At 33.1% G+C, this 22,116-nt stretch overlaps 1 protein-coding gene across 1 annotated transcript in view; it reads right to left on the reverse strand.

Annotated features, from left to right (window-relative positions):
• Positions 1-2,493: 2,493 nt before the first annotated feature.
• Positions 2,494-22,116, reverse strand: part of LOC100374067 (ras-related protein Rab-23-like) — a 51,183-nt gene continuing 31,560 nt past the window's right edge. The window contains exons 2-6 of the mRNA XM_002732870.4: positions 11,439-11,706; positions 10,859-10,944; positions 10,501-10,657; positions 9,413-9,579; positions 2,494-7,850 (exon numbers count right to left, since the gene is read on the reverse strand). Coding sequence (XP_002732916.1) covers positions 7,711-7,850; positions 9,413-9,579; positions 10,501-10,657; positions 10,859-10,944; positions 11,439-11,593 — 705 coding nt within the window. The 5' untranslated portion in view covers positions 11,594-11,706 and the 3' untranslated portion in view covers positions 2,494-7,710. The remainder of the gene's footprint in view (positions 7,851-9,412; positions 9,580-10,500; positions 10,658-10,858; positions 10,945-11,438; positions 11,707-22,116) is intronic.

Consider the following 22,116-nt stretch of genomic DNA (forward strand, 5'->3'; position numbering starts at 1 on the left):
CAAGCGACGATAACAACTCACGCTAAAAATGCAAAGGCTCATGGGTAGACGCTTGTTTGTAAACAATTACACACTATGAACATTTGATGCATGCGTAGGTGACGGCTCTCCCACTTTAAAAGAAACCCCATTTTATTCTAATAGGAAGTTGGTTACAAGGAGTCTTTAGTGTATCCTTGTATTTTAAAGCCCCTTTCTGCAATTCCAGGGATTACATCAAACACTGTTGTTCATTTATTCTTTGCTTGCCATTATAATTTTAGTTCAGCTTGCACAGTGTATTGTTCAGAATTCTTCTATCATTTTACAAAGTATCAGATGCTTACCCTTGTGGAACGTTTGACAGAGACATGATTTATTTTGTTCACCTTACAGTGGCATTTGTATTTCTTTATATTTTTGTGAGACAATTTCTCTCATGAAAGTAAAAAAAACCTGGGACAAAAATACAAGGTACAGATAGGTTACATCTACTAACTGGTTACAATGACCTACATTGTAACTGTATCACTGCCTGAGAGATTACCATACATCCAAATAAAACACTTTCTGTGCAATCAGAACGAACTACGGACTGTGGTAGTAAATTAAATTGCATTTCAAGGCAGTCAGGTTAAGTGATACTGCATGGCATTAAATTTTCCCAAGGAATGATTGTCATAACAAGTCAGTATTTTTGAGAGAATCTGTGACTCCATGTCTGAAGGACTACACTCAAATATACCGGTAGTTTGCAATTTTTTTCCCTGATTCTTAAAATGCTGAACAATTTGTGTAAAATATGAATTTAAAACTAAGCATGCTTTGTGTTACTGTAAAAATCTGTTACATTCAACGTATGATTTCCAAACATAAAATAACTTGTGGAAATGTCAGCACATAATGCCTACTAGTATTTTCAATATATATTTTGTATTGATATTGGCTGATGACATCATTGATCTTTCAGTTGGATTCAACTGCCATTGACATTTATAAAATAGTTGGAATTGGTTTGTTGTCTATAGTTACGCAATAGCGCCCTCTTGGTTAAAGTTAATGATTTAATCAGTCCTTTTGTTTTTAAGTGCACAGGTAACTTTCTGTAGTTCACAATGCAAATATAGTGTATGAATAATGTATTAAGGAATATTGATCACACAAGTTTTCACAAAAACTTGATATTTACAGATTGAAATTAACTCAGTTTTGCTTTCACAATTTGAAATTAAAATGATTTATTCAACAGCTTTGTGTTTTTTCTACAGTGTAGCTTAGAATGAAATTAAAGTTGAACTGAAACTGTCACATTGCTTTTACAAGCTATGAAATAAGCTTAGATTTCTTATTAGTAAGTTAAGATCACAAATGTGTTTTAAAAAGCACTTTAATGCTTTCTGTATTAGGAGTTACCGTAGTACTGCTTAAAACATGTCAGTATTGTAAGGAGGAATGAATATCTGATAGGAAATGGCTCAACCCTAACCTCACAGTTGGACCAATCAGAGTACTGCTTGTCTGTCAAGTTTTTTTAGGACGCATTAAGCTTTGTTTATATGCTTAAATTCAGCCGGGAGAAGACGGATAGGCAACTACAGAAATTATATTGTAATCTTTTGCAAAGGTAATCACATATTCTACTAGGTGAAGGGACAAAAATGTTGTAAAATGTGACAAGGAACATTCATAAACCGATACTATAGTCTTGATCTTTGCCCCCCCCCCCCCTCAAAATGAATTGATGGGAGAACATGTTTGGCAAGTATGAAGTCCTTGGCTATTTTTTCACATATAGTGACCTTTTTCCTCAAAATGCATTACCGATAGTCTTGCAAATTGCTCACAAATCATGTGTGTCTTTTTCCAATAGTAGAATTATATAGTACCAAGACACATTGTAATGCATGACATGTGATGCTGCAGCACAGGTAAGTATGAAGCTGTAGTTGTAAAAAACTCAGTGAAAAGGCTAGTAATGTTATCACTGTTACTACAAAATTATCTCACAGCACCACGGCAAGAGACATGGCTTGATGTTTGGTAATTAAGGTAGTTTGCTACAATTAAATCCTGGAAAAATGATGTGTAATGATTTACAAGTGTAACCCTCATAATACATACATTTTTTAGCATAAGTCACCCAACAACATTTTGAGATATGATGGAGTGTTTCTGCCAGAGAGAGCCAATTGTAGACTATTAAAAACAAACATTTTTGAGATCATTTCGTGACCCTACATTTATGAGTCACGATATTTAATTAAGGCTTTTAATATCCCCCGCACGGTTATAACACGTCACTCGTTGAGATATCAAAGTCAACCATTAAATGTACCAGAAACAAGATCTTTCAAAGGGCTTCTAACCACATATTTTACATTAACATGTAGATATGCAAGATTTGAAACATCGGATATACCGAGTATATCTTTATTTTTCCCTTATAGCTGTAACCTGCTACATCTGTACATGCGCGCACACACACACACTCACTGAAAAACAAGGAGACCTGGATTAAATGGAAGATAAATTTTGTATTTTATTAATACACAAACTTGTGGAGGGTATGTGGTTTCCTACTTGTGCAGTGGTAACATTTATAACCATAACTCAGGTTCAGGTATTTTATGCCAGAATAATTCTGGAATAAAGCATAGTAAATTGTTATCACATGCATGGCTTACAGTAAACAATTCTGAAATCTACATGTAGCATATATATTCAATACAAAAAGCATAAATCAACTTGTCCATTTATTTTATTTTTTGTGGTACACACATTTTTGCCCAGAATTTGATAAAAATACAAAATACACTTTTACACAAGACAGATTAATTTGATGAGATATTTCTGGTTCCTTGATGTCACAATCAATTAAAATAATAGTAAAAAATGAGAGTATGCAACTGATATGACATGAAAGATAACAAAATCACAAGACAAATATATTGCAAGAAATAATGTAAATAATCAAGTCTGTGAATCTGCTGGTTAGTATTCATTGCAGACTGTTTTTGCCTGTGTTCTTACGTATCTAAGTTGCATATCCTTTAGGTGTTGTGTTTATCATTCTTGTTATATAGAATTTTCTTTCCTCAAACATGTCTCCACTTATGAATAATAATAAAACCACATACAAGCAAGCCAAGTGAAATCCTTTATACATTTTTCCATTGACTGTGAGATACCGCATCATGCATGAAATCAAACTTAAAAACATGACAAACAAAGGTCATAGCATCATAGTGGCAAAACAAAACATCTCATGGCTTTGACAAACACAAAAGTTATAATGTGCTTTACAAACTTGATGATGGTCAATTATGATGGAGTAAGGGTATCTAAATGCCACAACCCCCTTCTGAAAGATCAACTTTTCGGCATTGATCTAAAAAAGTTCAAAATCATGATTGTTGCAATATGCTAGATCTTACAATGAATGGAAAGTCATTTGTTGTTAACATTCACACAGAGATGCATAGATCATATGGAAACAATGACCTCTACTTCAAAGTAAATATAAATTTAAAAAAAATACAATTCTGAAATTAAAATTCACATACATTTAGAGAACTAATAATAAAACACTTCCCCTGTTTATTGGAGGCATCTGGAAAATTCTTTTAAAGAAAATGGAAAACGTAACAACTGTGTATGGAACCTGCAGCACACTTCTAGAAAGCTCTGGATTTTAACCACAACTTGGCAGTTGAAATCAGAATATATAGTACCAAAAATGACACAAATATTCACTAAAATTAGAGAATTGAAGGTATCGTCACAAAATGAACAAAACTGACTAAGGTCTGCCCGAGGTGTCCACACATAAAAATCAAAGCAATTGGGCTAACTATTTTCGAGAAGTCTGAAATAGCATTTCTTAACAAAAATATTCACTAAAATTAGAAAACTGAGTGTATTTTTACAAAGTTAACAAATCTAACTATGGAAGCCGTACGCTAACATGAGAAGTAGTAGAAAATGTAAGTTAATTCTGACAATCATTAATATGAATATCTCCACTCTGTCGTCAGCAGAGCAACATGATTATTACCTATTATAATACATGTACTGTGTACTGCCTATGATTAAAACATTTTTCTCATAAGTTGATCAGTAGCACATGCAAACAATAACTGGACATTGCTTATTAAAACATTCTTCTCATAAGTTGATCAGTAGCACATGCAAACAATAACTGGACATTGCTTGAGATCAATGTGACCATAACAAGATTTCTTGTGTGACTCAACATTTAATGTTTCCCTACATATATATGGATTTTTAACTCGCAATTTAACTTTCAGGTTGAAAAATCAGGGTCAATTTTAGGACTGAAACTGGGGCTAGGATGTTCACTCAAATAAACTTGACTCTGTCTTCTGTTATGACAACAATAATGAATGCCCAACAGTGTCACACTGTATGAGAAGGGTCTATGGCAAGATAATTTGTGAGGTGAAGCCAAACACATAGTGCCTAGACCATACTCCATATCTAATATAACTTATTTAGTTAAATTTGAAGGTTTTTTGTTGAAATGAATTTACTTACGATAGGAGGTTTACACCATAAAAATTTATAATTCTGATAATACTAGTAGTGATATATACCACACAATTAATGCACAGTCCTTTATTCCCTAAGTTATTTGATTGGCTCGGCAGTCAGGTAAGAGACGAGTGAAGCCAAACTGAAATACAGGATTTGATTTACCCTTTGAATGTCTACATTTCCCTTTCTAGAACTTGAATGCAACATATTGCACATAAAATTCTTATATTAATTTTGGCTACAGAAAAAATAGTTTTCATATTTTTGGTTGATTTCAGTGCCATGCCACAAAACTATAAAACAAAGAAGTTTTCTTGTTCACTCATAACAATTGGTATCACACACTGTTAAGTGACAATGTAATAAAGGAAAACATCAATTCAAAATTTTGGTGACCATTATTAATGAACAAGACCACAGTATTCATTATTATTTTTGGAAGTAGTACGGTAGTACTCAAAGCATTTATATACTGACATTATTAAAGAACCTGGATTGACATTATGAAGCATATAAAAAGTGGTGATATTCTATGCACACCCACAAATACACGAATATGAGCACACTGACAAGATGCAATGTGTTACATAATTTGTTGCCTTGGTAACCAAGACATACTGTAAACAGCAGCCCTTGGGCAATTTCCTCAATGACCAAACATATTGCTTTTCTCATCTGAAGAGTGTGCGGGTATATGTATATACTGAATATCAATCAGTGCAAGACAGCAATGTTCTATAAAGTTATAAAAGTTCAGACAACTTTTGACACATCCTGCCCACCCTGAAGAATTCCAGTGAATGACTGAAACTTGTGTCTACAACAGAGAGATCACTATATGCATTCCCCACATGTTAAAATGACATAAATTTATTTAAAAAAAGACAAATGTATTTAGCTGTGCAGTCATCTGGAATTTACTAAATCAGTGAACATTATTTTTTTTATTGACAGGCAACTACAAACAATATCAATTCTTCACACCCATTTCTATCACTAGAGGGCACAACTTATAGGAATACTCGATAGGTGTTCAAGATGCTATTCTAAATATTTTGCAGTTGTTATCAGTCGTAACACATTGCCTATATACAGAAAATGAAATTGGGAAAAAACACTGTCAGATGGTGGTGTGTCAATAATAGAAACTGATTGAATTAAATTGTAAATAAATTGTGATTTGGAGGTGAAACAAGCAGCCTATCGGCTGAGATAGCTCCGCTGTTAGCAATGCACATTTCAATTAAAGAACTGAAGACATCATTAGAAAATTAACAATATGAATAGTATCAAAGCAATCGGACTTACAGTTTTCAACAAGAAGTCGAAAATATCACTTTTTACCAAAAATGACAAAAATATTCACCAAAATTAGAGAATTGAAGATATCATCACGAAATAAACAAATCTGAGAGAGGTCCACATGTAGTACCTATATATGTAGTATCAAAGCAATTGGACTTGCGGTTTTTAACAAGAAGTCGAAAATATCACTTTTCACCAAAAATTGACAAAAATATTCACCAAAAATAGAGAATTAAAGATATCATTACAAAATGAACAAATCTGAGAGAGGTCCACATGTAGTACCTATATATGTAATATCAAAGCATTTGCACTTGCGGTTTTTTACAAGAAGTCGAAAATATCAGTTTTTACCAAAAATGACAAAAATATTCACCAAAATTAGAGAATTAAAGATATCATTACAAAATGAACAAATCTGAGAGAGGTCCACATGTAGTACCTATATATGTAATATCAAAGCAATTGCACTTGTGGTTTTTAACAAGAAGTCGAAAATATCAGTTTTTACCAAAAATGACAAAAATATTCACCAAAATTAGAGAATTAAAGATATCATTACAAAATGAACAAATCTGAGAGAGGTCCACATGTAGTACCTATATATGTAATGTCAAGGCAATTGCACTTGCGGTTTTTAACAAGAAGTCGAAAATATCAGTTTTTACCAAAAATGACAAAAATATTCACCAAAATTAGAGAATTGAAGATATCATCACGAAATGAACAAATCTGAGAGAGGTCCACATGTAGTACCTATATATGTAATATCAAAGCAATTGCACTTGCGGTTTTTAACAAGAAGTCGAAAATATCAGTTTTTACCAAAAATGACAAAAATATTCACCAAAATTAGAGAATTAAAGATATCAACATGAAATGAACAAACCTAAGAGAGGTCTACCCAAGGTACATATACACCAAGTATCAAAGCATTTAGGCTTGTAGTTTTCAAGAAGAAGTCGAAAAAGTAAAACATTGACACGGACGACGACGACGGACGACGACGACGGACAATCACTCATATGATAAGCTCCGCTCGACAAAGTCGACAGCGGAGCTAAAAAATGGTAGCTTGTGTACAATTAGGCAGATAAAGGACCACAAAACAACATAAAAGATAAGAGTGATTAAATGCCAAGCTTTCAGTATGGTTACATATCAAGATCAGACAATTTGGATTCTTTAATGATCTACATCAAATACATGATTTTGTTGGGGTCTTTTACAAAATATTTCATTAAATTAAAAAGAATAAAGTTATCACTATGTAAAGGGTCATGTCACTAGGTAACATTATCAAATCCTCCAGGACTCCATCATAACTCTTCCACCCTGTGGCAAAAAGCAGCCTGGCAGTGAAGTGAATATAGATTCAAAAAACTGCTATCATAATATTATCAAACACGCAAGAAAATTTATAAAATATCTCAAGAGTTACCAGAGTATCAACAACAGAGAGTAGAGATCCCATCAACTTTCCTTAGCACACTGTCAACCCCAATATTTCCAAATAATTGGTTTCACCCATAACAAATTCTATCTTGATTCATTTCACTATTTAAGACACCACTGAGAGGACTGGTTTCAATATTTATAAAAATGTTGATATATTTGCTATATAACTAATATATATGGATTAATGTTTTGCAGTTGCAGATATGAGTAAAATATTTTGGGACGGAATCCAAATTATTCTGACTTTCGTGTACATTACATATAACGACTAATATAAGTAGCATAGTCAGCTGACAACCCTCTAAAACACTCAAAAAGTTATTGTATTGATAAAACAGTGAATTGGGTGGAGAACAAATTTTTAAGCATAATTTTTCTGTAATTGTATTTTCGTTTTGCTTTGTAACGAAATCTTCAGAGTTTGAAACAAAAGCTTCTTTTTTTGCCATGTGTTCTTTGTTTTGTTGGTTTGAGTTGTATCGTACTACCAGTGTCAATATGTTTGTTTGTGTTGTTTACTGTTCCTGTTGTTCCGGCAGTGTCAAATATACTTCCTGAAAATAATATAAATATTAAAACATATTAGAAAGTTTGAAATTTCAATAGTCTTTGTGACTTAAAAAATTGTATGGAAATAGACAATGCAATGTAAAAATTTAGCTGGAATTTATTTCGGTGAGAGGACATTTTGACTGCCTTGTTTATTTTCACTAATTTTTGATGAGTTGAATGTAAAATGTAGGAAAGAAGGTATTTTCACTGGATTGTACTTCGACTGATTAACACCTTCAGTGAAAATAGCAAAAATAAATTCCAAGTGAAAATAAAATAATATGCAGTATTGTATTCTCAATCTCAGGACAATCTACACTAATGATGATATGATTATGAAGTGAGTGGAATGTCGCTCAGGCCAGGAAAAAAAAATTCTCTGTTTCTCATTTCATGGAAATTTTAAAATGAGGCGACGAGGCGATTTTTTTTTTTGAATGCTGAGCTAAAATGGGGGAAATTTGAGACAAGTGTGAGTACAAGCGCATTTTGGAATGCTTTAGAAGGAAAAAAACGTCTGAAGCGCATAGTTCAAAATGATGTACATGGAAACGAGAAACAGAGATATTTTTTTTCTCAGCCTTACATTCCAGGTATTAGGAGTGGCATATAGTGAAAAAGTTTGACATGAGGGGTTTAAGTTTGAATATTCCAAGATATATCACACACGCACAAAATCCAAAAAAACGTAAATTACGATTTTTGATGGTTGAATTCAAAAACCAAAATTATAACAGTAGATAATGAAATATAAGGATTTGTATACATTATACCTTAGAAAACATTTTATTATTGACTAGATCCAAGTTCATTGATTTTCAAACGAGAAGAAGTTTACACAACAGTATGAAAAGTAGTATTTAAACTGTTGTAAAGATATTTGACACCAGGTTTTACTATTAACTATTTGGTAAAGGCTTATATTTAGATTGTGGACTCAGGTGGTAAGTAATACAAGACACTCCAAGAGACGCTGTATGTTTTTGCCACAGTTGCCTGCACTCTCTATTCTCTTGTGCTTATGATTAACTGTCATAATGAATAAACGCCTTCATTTAGGACATAGATGATAACATTTCTCATAGATGACATCATTTCTCTTAGATGACATCATTTCTCTTAGATGACATCATTTTCCATAGATGACATCATTTCCCTTAGATGACATAATTTCCCTTAGATGACATAATTTCTCTTAGATGACATCATTTCTCTTAGATGACATCATTTCTCTTAGATGACATCATTTTCCATAGATGACATCATTTCCCTTAGATGACATCATTTCTCATAGATGACATCATTTCTCATAGATGACATCATTTCTCATAGATGACATCATTTCTCTTAGATGACATCATTTCTCTTAGATGACATCATTTCTATTAGATGAAATCATTTCTTAGATGACATCATTTTCCAAAGATGACATCATTTCTCTTAGATGACATCATTTCTCTTAGATGACATCATTTCTCTTAAATGACATCATTTCTCTTAGATGACATCATTTCTCATAGATGATATCATTTCTCAATCACACAACAACATTAGTAGAACTTACCAATCCGTGTTTGCTGTACTGGTGTCTCTTCTGCTTCACAATTCTGTATTCTTGCCAAGTACCTATCAGATAAATACCTAAATACATCATTCACATTTAAGTCTTCTTTGACCGACGTTCTGTAAAACCTAAGTTTTAATTTCTTGGCTAATGCATCTGCTTCTTCACTGAAAGATACAAAGTATGAATGAAGTTGTAGATTACATCCGGATGTCAATGATATCTTTGTGCTTGAGTTTTCAAGGTATAGAAATACAGCAAGATATCTTTTCATGTCGATGGTATGTACCTGAACACAGATTAATTTTATCAGGTTTGTTTGATGTTTTTTTTTAATTTTCATATTATTTCTTCCAGTTTTACTTGTTGGAATAATTGTGCCAATTGAGACTACCATGAATGGGATGTGAACGTGTAAACTATTCTTCGACATGACCTGTTGGCAAGCGTGAAAGATGTTTACCCTGTGAAAAAATGCGAATCACCTGTCTTTAGGGGGAAAAGAAATCATGTCTATCAGGTCGCATTTTAACATCCGCGTTGTGTCAGTATGACAAAGCATTTTGAATGGTTAATGAAATACTTGACCTGTTGAGTTAATGGATGTTGTTTCAGGTAAAATCATGCGGAAAACATCGGGGCGAGAATTGCTTTGCAACAAGAGTCTTTGTACAATGGAAAATATCCCACATTGAAGATAATGATAACAATCTTGCCTTCAACTTTTTTCCTACAATCCCTACCCATTTTTACACCATAAATTCAGACGGTATGTAAAAAACATCTTTGCTGAGATGATCCTCGAGTATAAGCCCCCCACCCCTCATCATAAATATTGAGACCCCTGAGCTTAAGATTGGGAAGTACGGTACACTTACTGGTCTATAAGGGCATTATCATAAATATTGAGACCCCTGAGCTTAAGATTGGGAAGTACGGTACACTTACTGGTCTATAAGGGCATTATCATAAATATTGAGACCCCTGAGCTTAAGATTGGGAAGTACGGTACACTTACTGGTCTATAAGGGCATTATCATAAATATTGAGACCCCTGAGCTTAAGATTGGGAAGTACGGTACACTTACTGGTCTATAAGGGCATTATCTACCAAGTCTATTTTATTCTGTACTAAAACCATAGGAATATTTCCAACTTCGTCTTCCACTTTCTTCTTCCAACTCTCTACAGCATCAAAAGAGGCACGATCTACTGTTGAAAAGGCTAAAACACAGGCTTGAGCACCTTTAAGGAAAAAAGATAGATAAGAGAGAAAGGGGGTAAGAATATATTTGACATGTACATGTAGCTGACATGGACTGACCTGTGTCTATGTCAGTATAGCTGGTTATACATCCTTATGTCCATTATGTATTAATGTCAGAAAATAATGGCTTGGGCTTGGACATGCATTTAGTTCACTGTCATCTAAGAATGGAGACTCACCTCTGTAATACGACTTTGTGATGGCATCAAATTCTTCTTGTCCGGCGGTATCCCACAACATTAACCTCACTTCTTCTCCACTAATTCTAAACAAAGAAATAGTTCATTAAATTTATAAATAAAATATCACCCACTGTAGTTTGTGCAAAACTTTGGATTAAAACATCACAAAGAAATTTTCTTTTTAGCACAATCTAAAAATGTCAAACTGTTTTGAACTGAATTTGTCTGTGTACAAGAACACAGCATACACCATTATTATTTTTTGGGACATCCTTAACCATGAGTGAAAGAAGAATTTATGAATCAGGGATTATTTTCCTGACTATTTTCTACATTTTACAACAAACCATTCATGCTGGATTTTAGATGTCAATGTGGCACCCTAGGACCCCAGTAAATGCCAATGTGGCTGCCTAGAACCCCATTAACTGTCAATGTGGTTCTCTAAGACCCCAGTAAATATCAATGTCTTAAAGACTTACAAAGACATGTTCAAAAATTTGTGATTTCCCTTGTGATTTATCCTAAGATATATGTATATATCATGTATCACCATTCATCTATAAAACATACTTACTCAATTTGTCTTTCTAAGAAATCAACACCAATGGTTTTCTTGTAATCTTTGGTAAATATTCCTTTACAATATCTTTGAATCATGCTGGATTTACCCACTGCACCATTCCCAACTACAACCACTTTTATCGCTACTTCTATCTCTTCTTCTCTCATATTTTTACAATTCTATAAAAGTCTATTTTGGTTTCAATCTTAGAAGACACTTGCAAGTGGTTGGTGTCTTCTTGCATAAGATCCTTCAAGCTATTTCTAACTGTCTCTACAACCTGCAAGAACAAAAAATAAAATGAAATTAGATATATAATGCAGATTACAATGTATACCATTTCATGGATTTCATTTTTTTCTAAAAGTTTGGTGGTTTGATTGGTCTTGTGTGGTGTTATTAGATGTACATGACTGGGTCAGTGCACACCATTGATACACATGTACAAGCGACCTGACATAGTTGAAATAGCTCCACTGTCCTACAAGAAAATTGTGGTAGCCATGTAGAGAAACACAACCCCACAAAAAAGGTTTGGTTTTGGCTGTTAAGAAGATGTTAACTTAACTTCATCAAACAAATTGTTCACAAAAATAGTTGGCAAGAAGAATTCGAAAATATAATATTTTACCCAAAATTACAAATATATTTGCCAAAAATTGAGATACCATCACAAAATGAACAAATCTAACAGAGGTTTATCGACATAACAAGTATTAAAGCAATTGAGCTGGTAGTTTTCAAGAAGTTGAGTCAATCACCTATGTGAACAGTTCCGCTCTGTCATCTACAGTGTATGATGAAAGCAGAGCTAACAAGTAAAACCATTTGACATAAATCAGTCAAACATTGTGAAGAGAGGACATGCCTAGATTCTTTAACATTCACTGAAAACAAGAACAGTAGCGAAAGACGGTGATTCACAAAAGACACAAATAAACAAACATTGTACGAAACACGTTACACATACATGTAATATCTTTTTCATTTGTTTTGTAAAAAAAACAAGCCCTTTCCCCCTCCAATAAATGGAATGACCAGATTATACCATTTACTTAGCAATCAATAGAAATTCTTATAATTTCCTGACTGATGGTTTGAATATTTAATGCTACTCTGAGGTTTTACATGAATTCCTTTTGTGTATAGAATAGCACAGACATGACGTGATGAATGCCGGGCTTTATCACAAATGGTTGTGTGTTAAACAAATGCAATAAAGATGGTCAGAGCTGAAACAGCATTATGAATTAATCAAATGAAACAAGTAGTCCAATCAATATATACATGTAGCAGACGTCAATTTAATTATATAGTCAATGTCATTAATAGATAAGCACTCTTATTAAGCCTTATTAAAATTAAATATCATTTCAGATAAAGGGCTTAAAACATGGCAAATAATTAGAAATATCCCAGACGCTAGTTATCATCCTGGACAAAATGTCCTCAGTGCAACATGCAACCGAACATGTAGATTTGGCTCTGATCGAATTTTCAGCAGCTTAGGGGTGTCATTATCGAACACCCTACATTTAATCATTCTATCCTGGAAAACCAACAATTCGACTATGTTATAATTCCAAAGAATCATTGCATTAAAACATCTTATACATGTACATCCGGGGAAATAAAATGTGATTCTATAAATCAAATTCATTGGAAACATGTGTTCAAGACTGGAAGTACGGTAACTGCAGAGAAAAAAGTACCAAGAAGAGACAGTCAGTTGTGTTGAGTGAAAGCATACAAGCTGGTGACTCAATATGATTCTTTAATTAAATACATAGCAAAATCTGGATATGTCATTTGCATTCAGTCTGCATTCAGTGTTATAAATGAATAAATGGCATCTTTTAGTGCCTTAGCTATCAGTTTACAAATGCAGATTCTTATCAGTACTACATGTATTGGTACAATACGTGGGTGGGGATTAAATTAAATGTACATGTACAAGGGGTATCAAACTCTACAGTAAATGCCAGGAACAGACTTAAAATTCATTGACTTATTCTTAAACTAAGTTTACACGCACAAAAGGAACTGTTCCATTTTTTGATCAAGAAAACTCTAGTGCCCACAGACAGTTTAAAATTATAGTCATTCAAGTGAAATCTGACAATTGTGTGTGGTACTACTGATACATGTACGACATGCAACTTTGATGTACATGTAGAGCGAACATACTATGTATTCCATGGATATGTAGACTGAACATACTGTGTGTTCCATGGATATATAGACTGAACATACTGTGTGTTCCATGGATATGTAGACTGAACATACTGTGTGTTCCATGGATATGTAGACTGAACATACTGTGTGTTCCATGGATATGTAGACTGAACATACCGTGTGTTCCATGGATACATGTATGTAGATTGAACATACTGTGTGTTCCATGGATATGTAGACTGAACATACTGTGTGTTCCATGGATATGTAGACTGAACATACTGTGTGTTCCATGGATATATAGACTGAACATAATGTGTTCCATAGATATGCAGACTGAACATTCTATGTGTTCCATGGATACATGTATGTAGATTGAACATACTGTGTGTTCCATGGATATGTAAACTGAACATACTGTGTGTTCCATGGATATGTAGACTGAACATACTATGTGTTCCATGGATACATACATGTATGTAGAATGAACATACTGCATGTTCCATGGATATGTAGACTGAACATACTATGTGTTCCATGGATACATGTATGCAGACTGAACATACTATGTGTTCCATGGATACATAGATTGAACATTCTATGTGTTCCATGGATACATGTATGTAGATTGAACATACTGTGTGTTCCATGTATATATAGACTGAACATACTATGTGTTCCATGGATATGTAGACTGAACATACTATGTCTTCCATGGATATGTAGACTGAACATACTATGTTTTCCATGTATATATGGACTGAACATACTATGTGTTCCATGGATATGTAGACTGAACATACTATGTGTTCCATGGATATGCAGACTGAACATACTATGTGTACCATGGATATGTAGACTGAACACTCTGTGTTCCATGTATACATGTATATAGACTGAACATACTATGTGTTCCATGGATATATAGACTGAACATAATATGTGTTCCATGGATATGCAGACTGAACATACTATGTGTACCATGGATATGTAGGCTGAACATTCTGTGTTCCATGGATATGTAGACTGAACATACTATGTGTTCCATGGATACATGTATGCAGACTGAACGTACTATGTGTTCCATGGATACATAGATTGAACATTCTATGTGTTCCATGGATACATGTATGTAGATTGAACATACTGTGTGTTCCATGTATATATAGACTGAACATACTATGTGTTCCATGGATATGTAGACTGAACATACTATGTCTTCCATGGATATGTAGACTGAACATACTATGTGTTCCATGTATATATGGACTGAACATACTATGTGTTCCATGGATATATAGACTGAACATACTATGTTCCATGGATATGCAGACTGAACATACTATGTGTTCCATGGATATGTAGACTGAGCATTCTGTGTTCCATTGATATGTAGACTGAACATACTATGTGTTCCATGATATGTAGACTGAACATACTATGTGTTCCATGGATATGTAGGCTGAACATTCTGTGTTCCATGGATATGTAGACTGAACATACTATGTGTTCCATGGATATGTAGACTGAACATACTGTGTGTTCCATGGATATGTAGACTGACCATACTATGTGTTCCATGGATATGTAGACTGAACATACTGTGTGTTCCATGGATATGTAGACTGAATATACTATGTGTTCCATGGATACATGTATGTAGACTGAACATACTATGTGTTCCATAGATATGCAGACTGAACATTCTATGTGTCCCATGGATACATGTATGTAGATTGAACATACTGTGTGTTCCATGGATATATAGACTGAACATATTATGTGTTCCATGGATATATAGACTGAACATATTATGTGTTCCATGGATATATAGACTGAACATAGTACGTGTTCCATGGATACAAAGACTAAAGATACTATGTGTTCCTTGGATACGAAGACTGAACATACTATGTGTTCCATGGATATATAGACTGAACATACTGTGTGTTCCATGGATATGTAGACTGAACATACTATGTGTTCCATTGATATATAGACTGAACATACTATGTGTTCCATGGATATATAGACTGAACATACTATGTGTTTCATAGATATGCAGACTGAACATTCTGTGTTCCATGGATACATGTATGTAGATTGAACATACTGTGTGTTCCATGGATATATAGATGAAACATAGTAAGAGATTCATGCGAATTTACATCAACAAACATTTTGAGTTTAAGAATGGCTTCTTGTTCTTGTTCAAACTACATGTACTACTTTAACTTGCCACTGTTAATTCAAATACAACAAATTTTTGAATAGGAGCACAACCATGTGTTACAATGTCAGTAGCCAAATAATTACAAATAAAATAGTTCACCTACATGTACATGTATCAGTAGTAATATCCCACACACAATTGAATTACTGCAAAAAGTGGTCACCAACTACAATGTAATACAGAGTGTGTTATAGACCACCAGGTGACAAACCATGCAACAATAAAAACTCATCAATCAACCGAGAATTAATGTTTAACGCTTTCTCTCTTTGTTTTCATTGTACACAAATGACTTGCAGTCAAAATGTCAAGAGATCTGACCTAAATGTATTCCTGTTCACACAATAGCAGTGTATAACACTAATATAATAAGTTCCATCAATGCGAAAAAGATGATTTTGGTGCAAATAATAAAAACGAATGACACAGCTTCATACAGCATCCATATTAAATTTGTACAAAATATCTGAAAACAAAGGTGTATGGTGCCAGAAGTATACATTATGAGAAAAATGAAAAATAATGACTTGCCATGTGCTTTTCCATCTAAAAAAGCAGTATAGTGTTAATAACAAATTTTATTGGTCCATCTTTCAAGGTTAGATTTTACGAGAATAAGGAACCATGTTTGGATTATTTGATTTGTGAAAATGCAGCTTTTTACTGCCTTATACTAAAATATGTAGACCCTCTGAAACGCTATTTCCTGCATTTTGACAGGGAAATTTTGCTGACACAAATGGTCAAATGTTTATTGGTCTTAGAAACTAGGGGAATTATCAGAGCATGGGTTTTATTTTGGAAATCCTGCCAGAGCAACTGCACAAATCATAAGGGCAAATAAATAGCTTCTAAGTATGGTATTCCCAGAACAGCACTAGTTGTTCATGACACTCAAAACTTTAATTCTCAACAACGATGAAAGGACCAGTTACTGCAACAAAGCCCTCCTCCCCGCCCGATACGAAACACACTTATCGAAAAGCTACTAGTATATTAAAAAGAAAACAATTTGAATACTTATTTACAATATATAGTTTTCCCTATGTATTGTACAAGAACATGTCTTTAAGACATATAACTGGGAGAAATACAAAAACAAAATTACAAGGACAGTGATGCCACACACGATGCGACTTTTCATTTGTAAGATGTGAGAAATACCCTGAAACTGATTTGACAGATGAATATAATAACAAATACCCAAATAAATTAGAAAATTAAAATGTAATTTATTGTAATTCCGGCAAGCCGGAAGTATAGTGACCTTACCCCGTTCACTTGTTGTATGATTGGAAAGGAATAAATCTTAAATTTAAAAAGAACTTCTCAATTGTAGTAGTTATCAAACAGTCAAGACAAGAATTTGCATACCTACATTGTAAAATGTCTGTGCTTTACACGACGTTCTTTGAAATTCACAAACATGCAATTGTGCTTCTGTGATTGGAACAGACACGTGTGTATTCATGACAAACAGATATGCAATTTCCAATATCATGTGTACATTGTATAACACTATTACATCTACTATCAATAATGTGCAGAATTCTTGTAGACAAGAATTGCACAGTTAGTAATAAGACAAAAGCACATTCAGGACGTAATAATTTATGCGTGAAAGCCAGACACTATTGTAGACTGCTAATAACCATTTATAAAGAGCCATCATTGTCTATTTATACGTAAAATCATCTACTCAACATTATAGTATCAGTGATGCACAATAAGCACTTAATTTCCATCCACCACTTTTACTTTATACTGATTGCAAGTATTGTGCAGTAGTGAAGTGTTGAACAGAAGGGAGGGAAGGTCAACGACCTAACACAACAATTATTGTTATAACACCCCAAATGTCAGCATTGTCTGGGAAAATACATACTGTTAAATACTATATTTTCGCTTGGAATTTACTTTCACTATTTTCGCTGAAGGAATGATTCAGGGAAAATAAAATCCAGCGATATACTTTTTTCCTATATTTTACATTCAACTCGTCAAAAATCAGTAAAAATAAATATCATACAAAACAACCAAAAAGTCTTTTCAGTGATAATTAATTACGGCTGAAATAAAGTATTTTACAGTATACCAGAAATACTAATAAGACTAATATTCAATGTGGTCACCAAATACAATGTACATACAACTGTATATATGTAAGCTGAAAAATGTTAAATTAATAATCACTATAGTAATACAGGCATTATGCACTTTATTACCGGAATGCATGATGACCAGAAAATTTGCCTGTTTTTAAACCATGTTTAAGGTCTCGACCATAAATCAGTGCAAAGACATGGTGAAATAAAGTTTACTTTAGACAAGCATGAACAATGTCCTTCCACCAAGACTTATTCTGAGGGTTTCCATTTTGTACTACAATAGGGTTTTTGTCTGTATCTTAGGAATGTTCAAACGTGAAGTACTTGGTTACAGTGACTCATACTGTAACAATGAGTCTCACAGTTAGTAGAAGAAAAGGAAATAAAGACTTTATTTATTGAGAAATACATTGTACATATAAAACACATCAAAATTACATGACATGGCTTATTATCTGTTGAATTGTCACTGCTATGTTATTGCAGTTTATTTTATATTTCATCCTCGTCCAAAATTTGTGTGCAACATTTTGTTTATTTTTTTCCATAATTTCTATTTATTTTGACTTAACATAATTTTTCATTGCTTACAGCTCTTATTCAATTGATTTTGAAAAAAAAAAAACCTATGAAGCTTATAATTGTAAAAGGTGAAAAACGTTGAATTTGGTTTTTAAACTGCAAGAAGGGAAATTATAAATTTTACTTTAGACCTTGACACATTATTCTAGCTTTTCAAAAAATCTAAATTTCAGTAAGACACTGCTCAAATTAGTGTTTTAAAGGGGCACTTAACAGTTAAACAAATTTACTTTCTGCATTAAAATTACAATAATAATAACAAAAGATAGATTAACTTTGTAAATAACATAAATAATAGGGTCCCATGATTCTTGGTACAATCCCTGGGATTGAAAGGTTCCTCTTTAAATGCTAACACAAATAACTATGGCTGCTGTTTTAAGAATATTTGCATAATGTTTATCTTTTGGATGGCTTACATGATACCGTAACATCTTATGTGTATACTCTGTTGTTGACGATTCTGATATAACGGTGATAAGCTTCCTGTTGCAAACAATGCATGTTTATCAAATGTCAATTGTCAGCATTATCAGTCAAGACTTTTGAGAAACACGGTCATAACTTTGTGCAACATTCTTTTAAATCACTTTTTTATTTTCTAATTCAATATTCTATTTTATTAACTAATTTACTAATGTAATGCCAAGGAAAAGAAGGAAAGCCATGTGATGGTTACTGCATGTGTAACCCACTTGTTATATGGTATAATCACAGGCATTTTTGACTGCTTATTGACCAATAAGCAGACAGTCATAGTGAAATATTCCTTACAAGGCATTTTATTACAGACCCTAGTAACCATCATTACTACAAGACATGGTAACATTGATATTTATGTATTACTTGCATTGGTACAGTATTCCTTGTAAGACATTTTATTACAGACCCTAGTAACCACCATTACTACAAGATATGGTAACATTGATATTTATGTATTACTTGCATTGGTACAGTATTCCTTGTAAAGCATTTTATTACAGACCCTAGTAACCACCATTACTACAAGATATGGTAACATTGATATTTATGTATTACTTGCATTGGTACAGTATTCCTTGTAAGGCATTTTATTACAGACCCTAGTAACCACCATTACTACAAGATATGGTAACATTGATATTTATGTATTACTTGCATTGGTACAGTATTCCTTGTAAGGCATTTTATTACAGACCCTAGTAACCACCATTACTACAAGATATGGTAACATTGATATTTATGTATTACTTGCATTGGTACAGTATTCCTTGTAAGGCATTTTATTACAGACCCTAGTAACCACCATTACTACAAGATATGGTAACATTGATATTTATGTATTACTTGCATTGGTACAGTATTCCTTGTAAAGCATTTTATTACAGACCCTAGTAACCACCATTACTACAAGATATGGTAACAGTGATATTTATGTATTACTTGCATTGGTACAGTATTCCTTGTAAAGCATTTTATTACAGACCCTAGTAACCACCATTACTACAAGATATGGTAACAGTGATATTTATGTATTACTTGCATTGGTACAGTATTCCTTGTAAAGCATTTTATTACAGACCCTAGTAACCACCATTACTACAAGATATGGTAACAGTGATAATTATGTATTACTTGCATTGGTACAGTATTCCTTACAAGGCATTTTATTACAGACCCTAGTAACCACCATTACTACAAGACATGGTAACATTGATATTTATGTATTACTTGCATTGGTACAGTATTCCTTGTAAGGCATTTTATTACAGACCCTAGTAACCACCATTACTACAAGATATGGTAACAGTGATATTTATGTATTACTTGCATTGGTACAGTATTCCTTGTAAAGCATTTTATTACAGACCCTAGTAACCACCATTACTACAGGATATGGTAACAGTGATATTTATGTATTACTTGCATTGGTACAGTATTCCTTGTAAGACATTTTATTACAGAACCTAGTAACCACCATTACTACAAGATATGGTAACAGTGATATTTATGTATTACTTGCATTGGTACAATATTTCTTGTAAGGCATTTTATTACAGACCCTAGTAACCACCATTACTACAAGATATGGTAACAGTGATATTTATGTATTACTTGCATCGGTACAGTATTCCTTGTAAGACATTTTATTACAGACCCTAGTAACCACCATTACTACAAGATATGGTAACAGTGATATTTATGTATTACTTGCATTGGTACAGTATTCCTTGTAAAGCATTTTATTACAGACCCTAGTAACCACCATTACTACAGGATATGGTAACAGTGATATTTATGTATTACTTGCATTGGTACAGTATTCCTTGTAAAGCATTTTATTACAGACCCTAGTAACCACCATTACTACAGGATATGGTAACAGTGATATTTATGTATTACTTGCATTGGTACAGTATTCCTTGTAAAGCATTTTATTACAGACCCTAGTAACCACCATTACTACAGGATATGGTAACAGTGATATTTATGTATTACTTGCATTGGTACAGTATTCCTTGTAAGGCATTTTATTACAGACCCTAGTAACCACCATTACTACAAGATATGGTAACAGTGATATTTATGTATTACTTGCATTGGTACAGTATTCCTTGTAAAGCATTTTATTACAGACCCTAGTAACCACCATTACTACAGGATATGGTAACAGTGATATTTATGTATTACTTGCATTGGTACAGTATTCCTTGTAAAGCATTTTATTACAGACCCTAGTAACCACCATTACTACAAGATATGGTAACATTGATATTTATGTATTACTTGCATTGGTACAGTATTCCTTGTAAGACATTTTATTACAGACCCTAGTAACCACCATTACTACAAGATATGGTAACATTGATATTTATGTATTACTTGCATTGGTACAGTATTCCTTGTAAGACATTTTATTACAGACCCTAGTAACCACCATTACTACAGGATATGGTAACAGTGATATTTATGTATTACTTGCATTGGTACAGTAATTCTTGTAAGGCATTTTATTACAGACCCTAGTAACCACCATTACTATGGCACATTGATATTTTATTTATAAAGTATTACTTGTTTGTATAGAATAGATGTTCATTCATCATTCATATTAAAGTTGACTTCAATTATTTTAAGCATGCATGCACACATAAGTCTGTCAAATAATTTATTATTGGATATTGTTCTTCATTTCATAAGTCCATAAACAAAATATTTTTTGAAGAAATGTTACCATTATTTATATAGTTGACATTAAAAATAAGGAAAACGATATTGTTTTTTGATCACATGTTGTGAAAATTGTCATTTACAATATAGACACTATGATTAATAAGGGTTAAGAGAAGACACCCATTGAGAAAACAGCATGGGATATAATGATGAATCCCTCTGCACTTCAGACATATGTACACTGTACATGTATAGACACTTAATATTTCTAAGCTGCCAATATAAACAATCCAATTAGAAATCATTTATACATGCACCTATAGCCACACACATACATATCCAACAAATATTTCTTTCAGCGCCATTTTTACCTCAAAACTTACATGTAGATTGCACACTGGTGATATTCCATACAAGAATCACAAATGGTCACTTGTTT

This window comes from Saccoglossus kowalevskii, chromosome 18 (assembly GCF_978046115.1).
Source record: "Saccoglossus kowalevskii chromosome 18, keSacKowa6.1, whole genome shotgun sequence".
In the NCBI taxonomy this organism is placed as follows: Eukaryota; Metazoa; Hemichordata; class Enteropneusta; family Harrimaniidae; genus Saccoglossus; species Saccoglossus kowalevskii.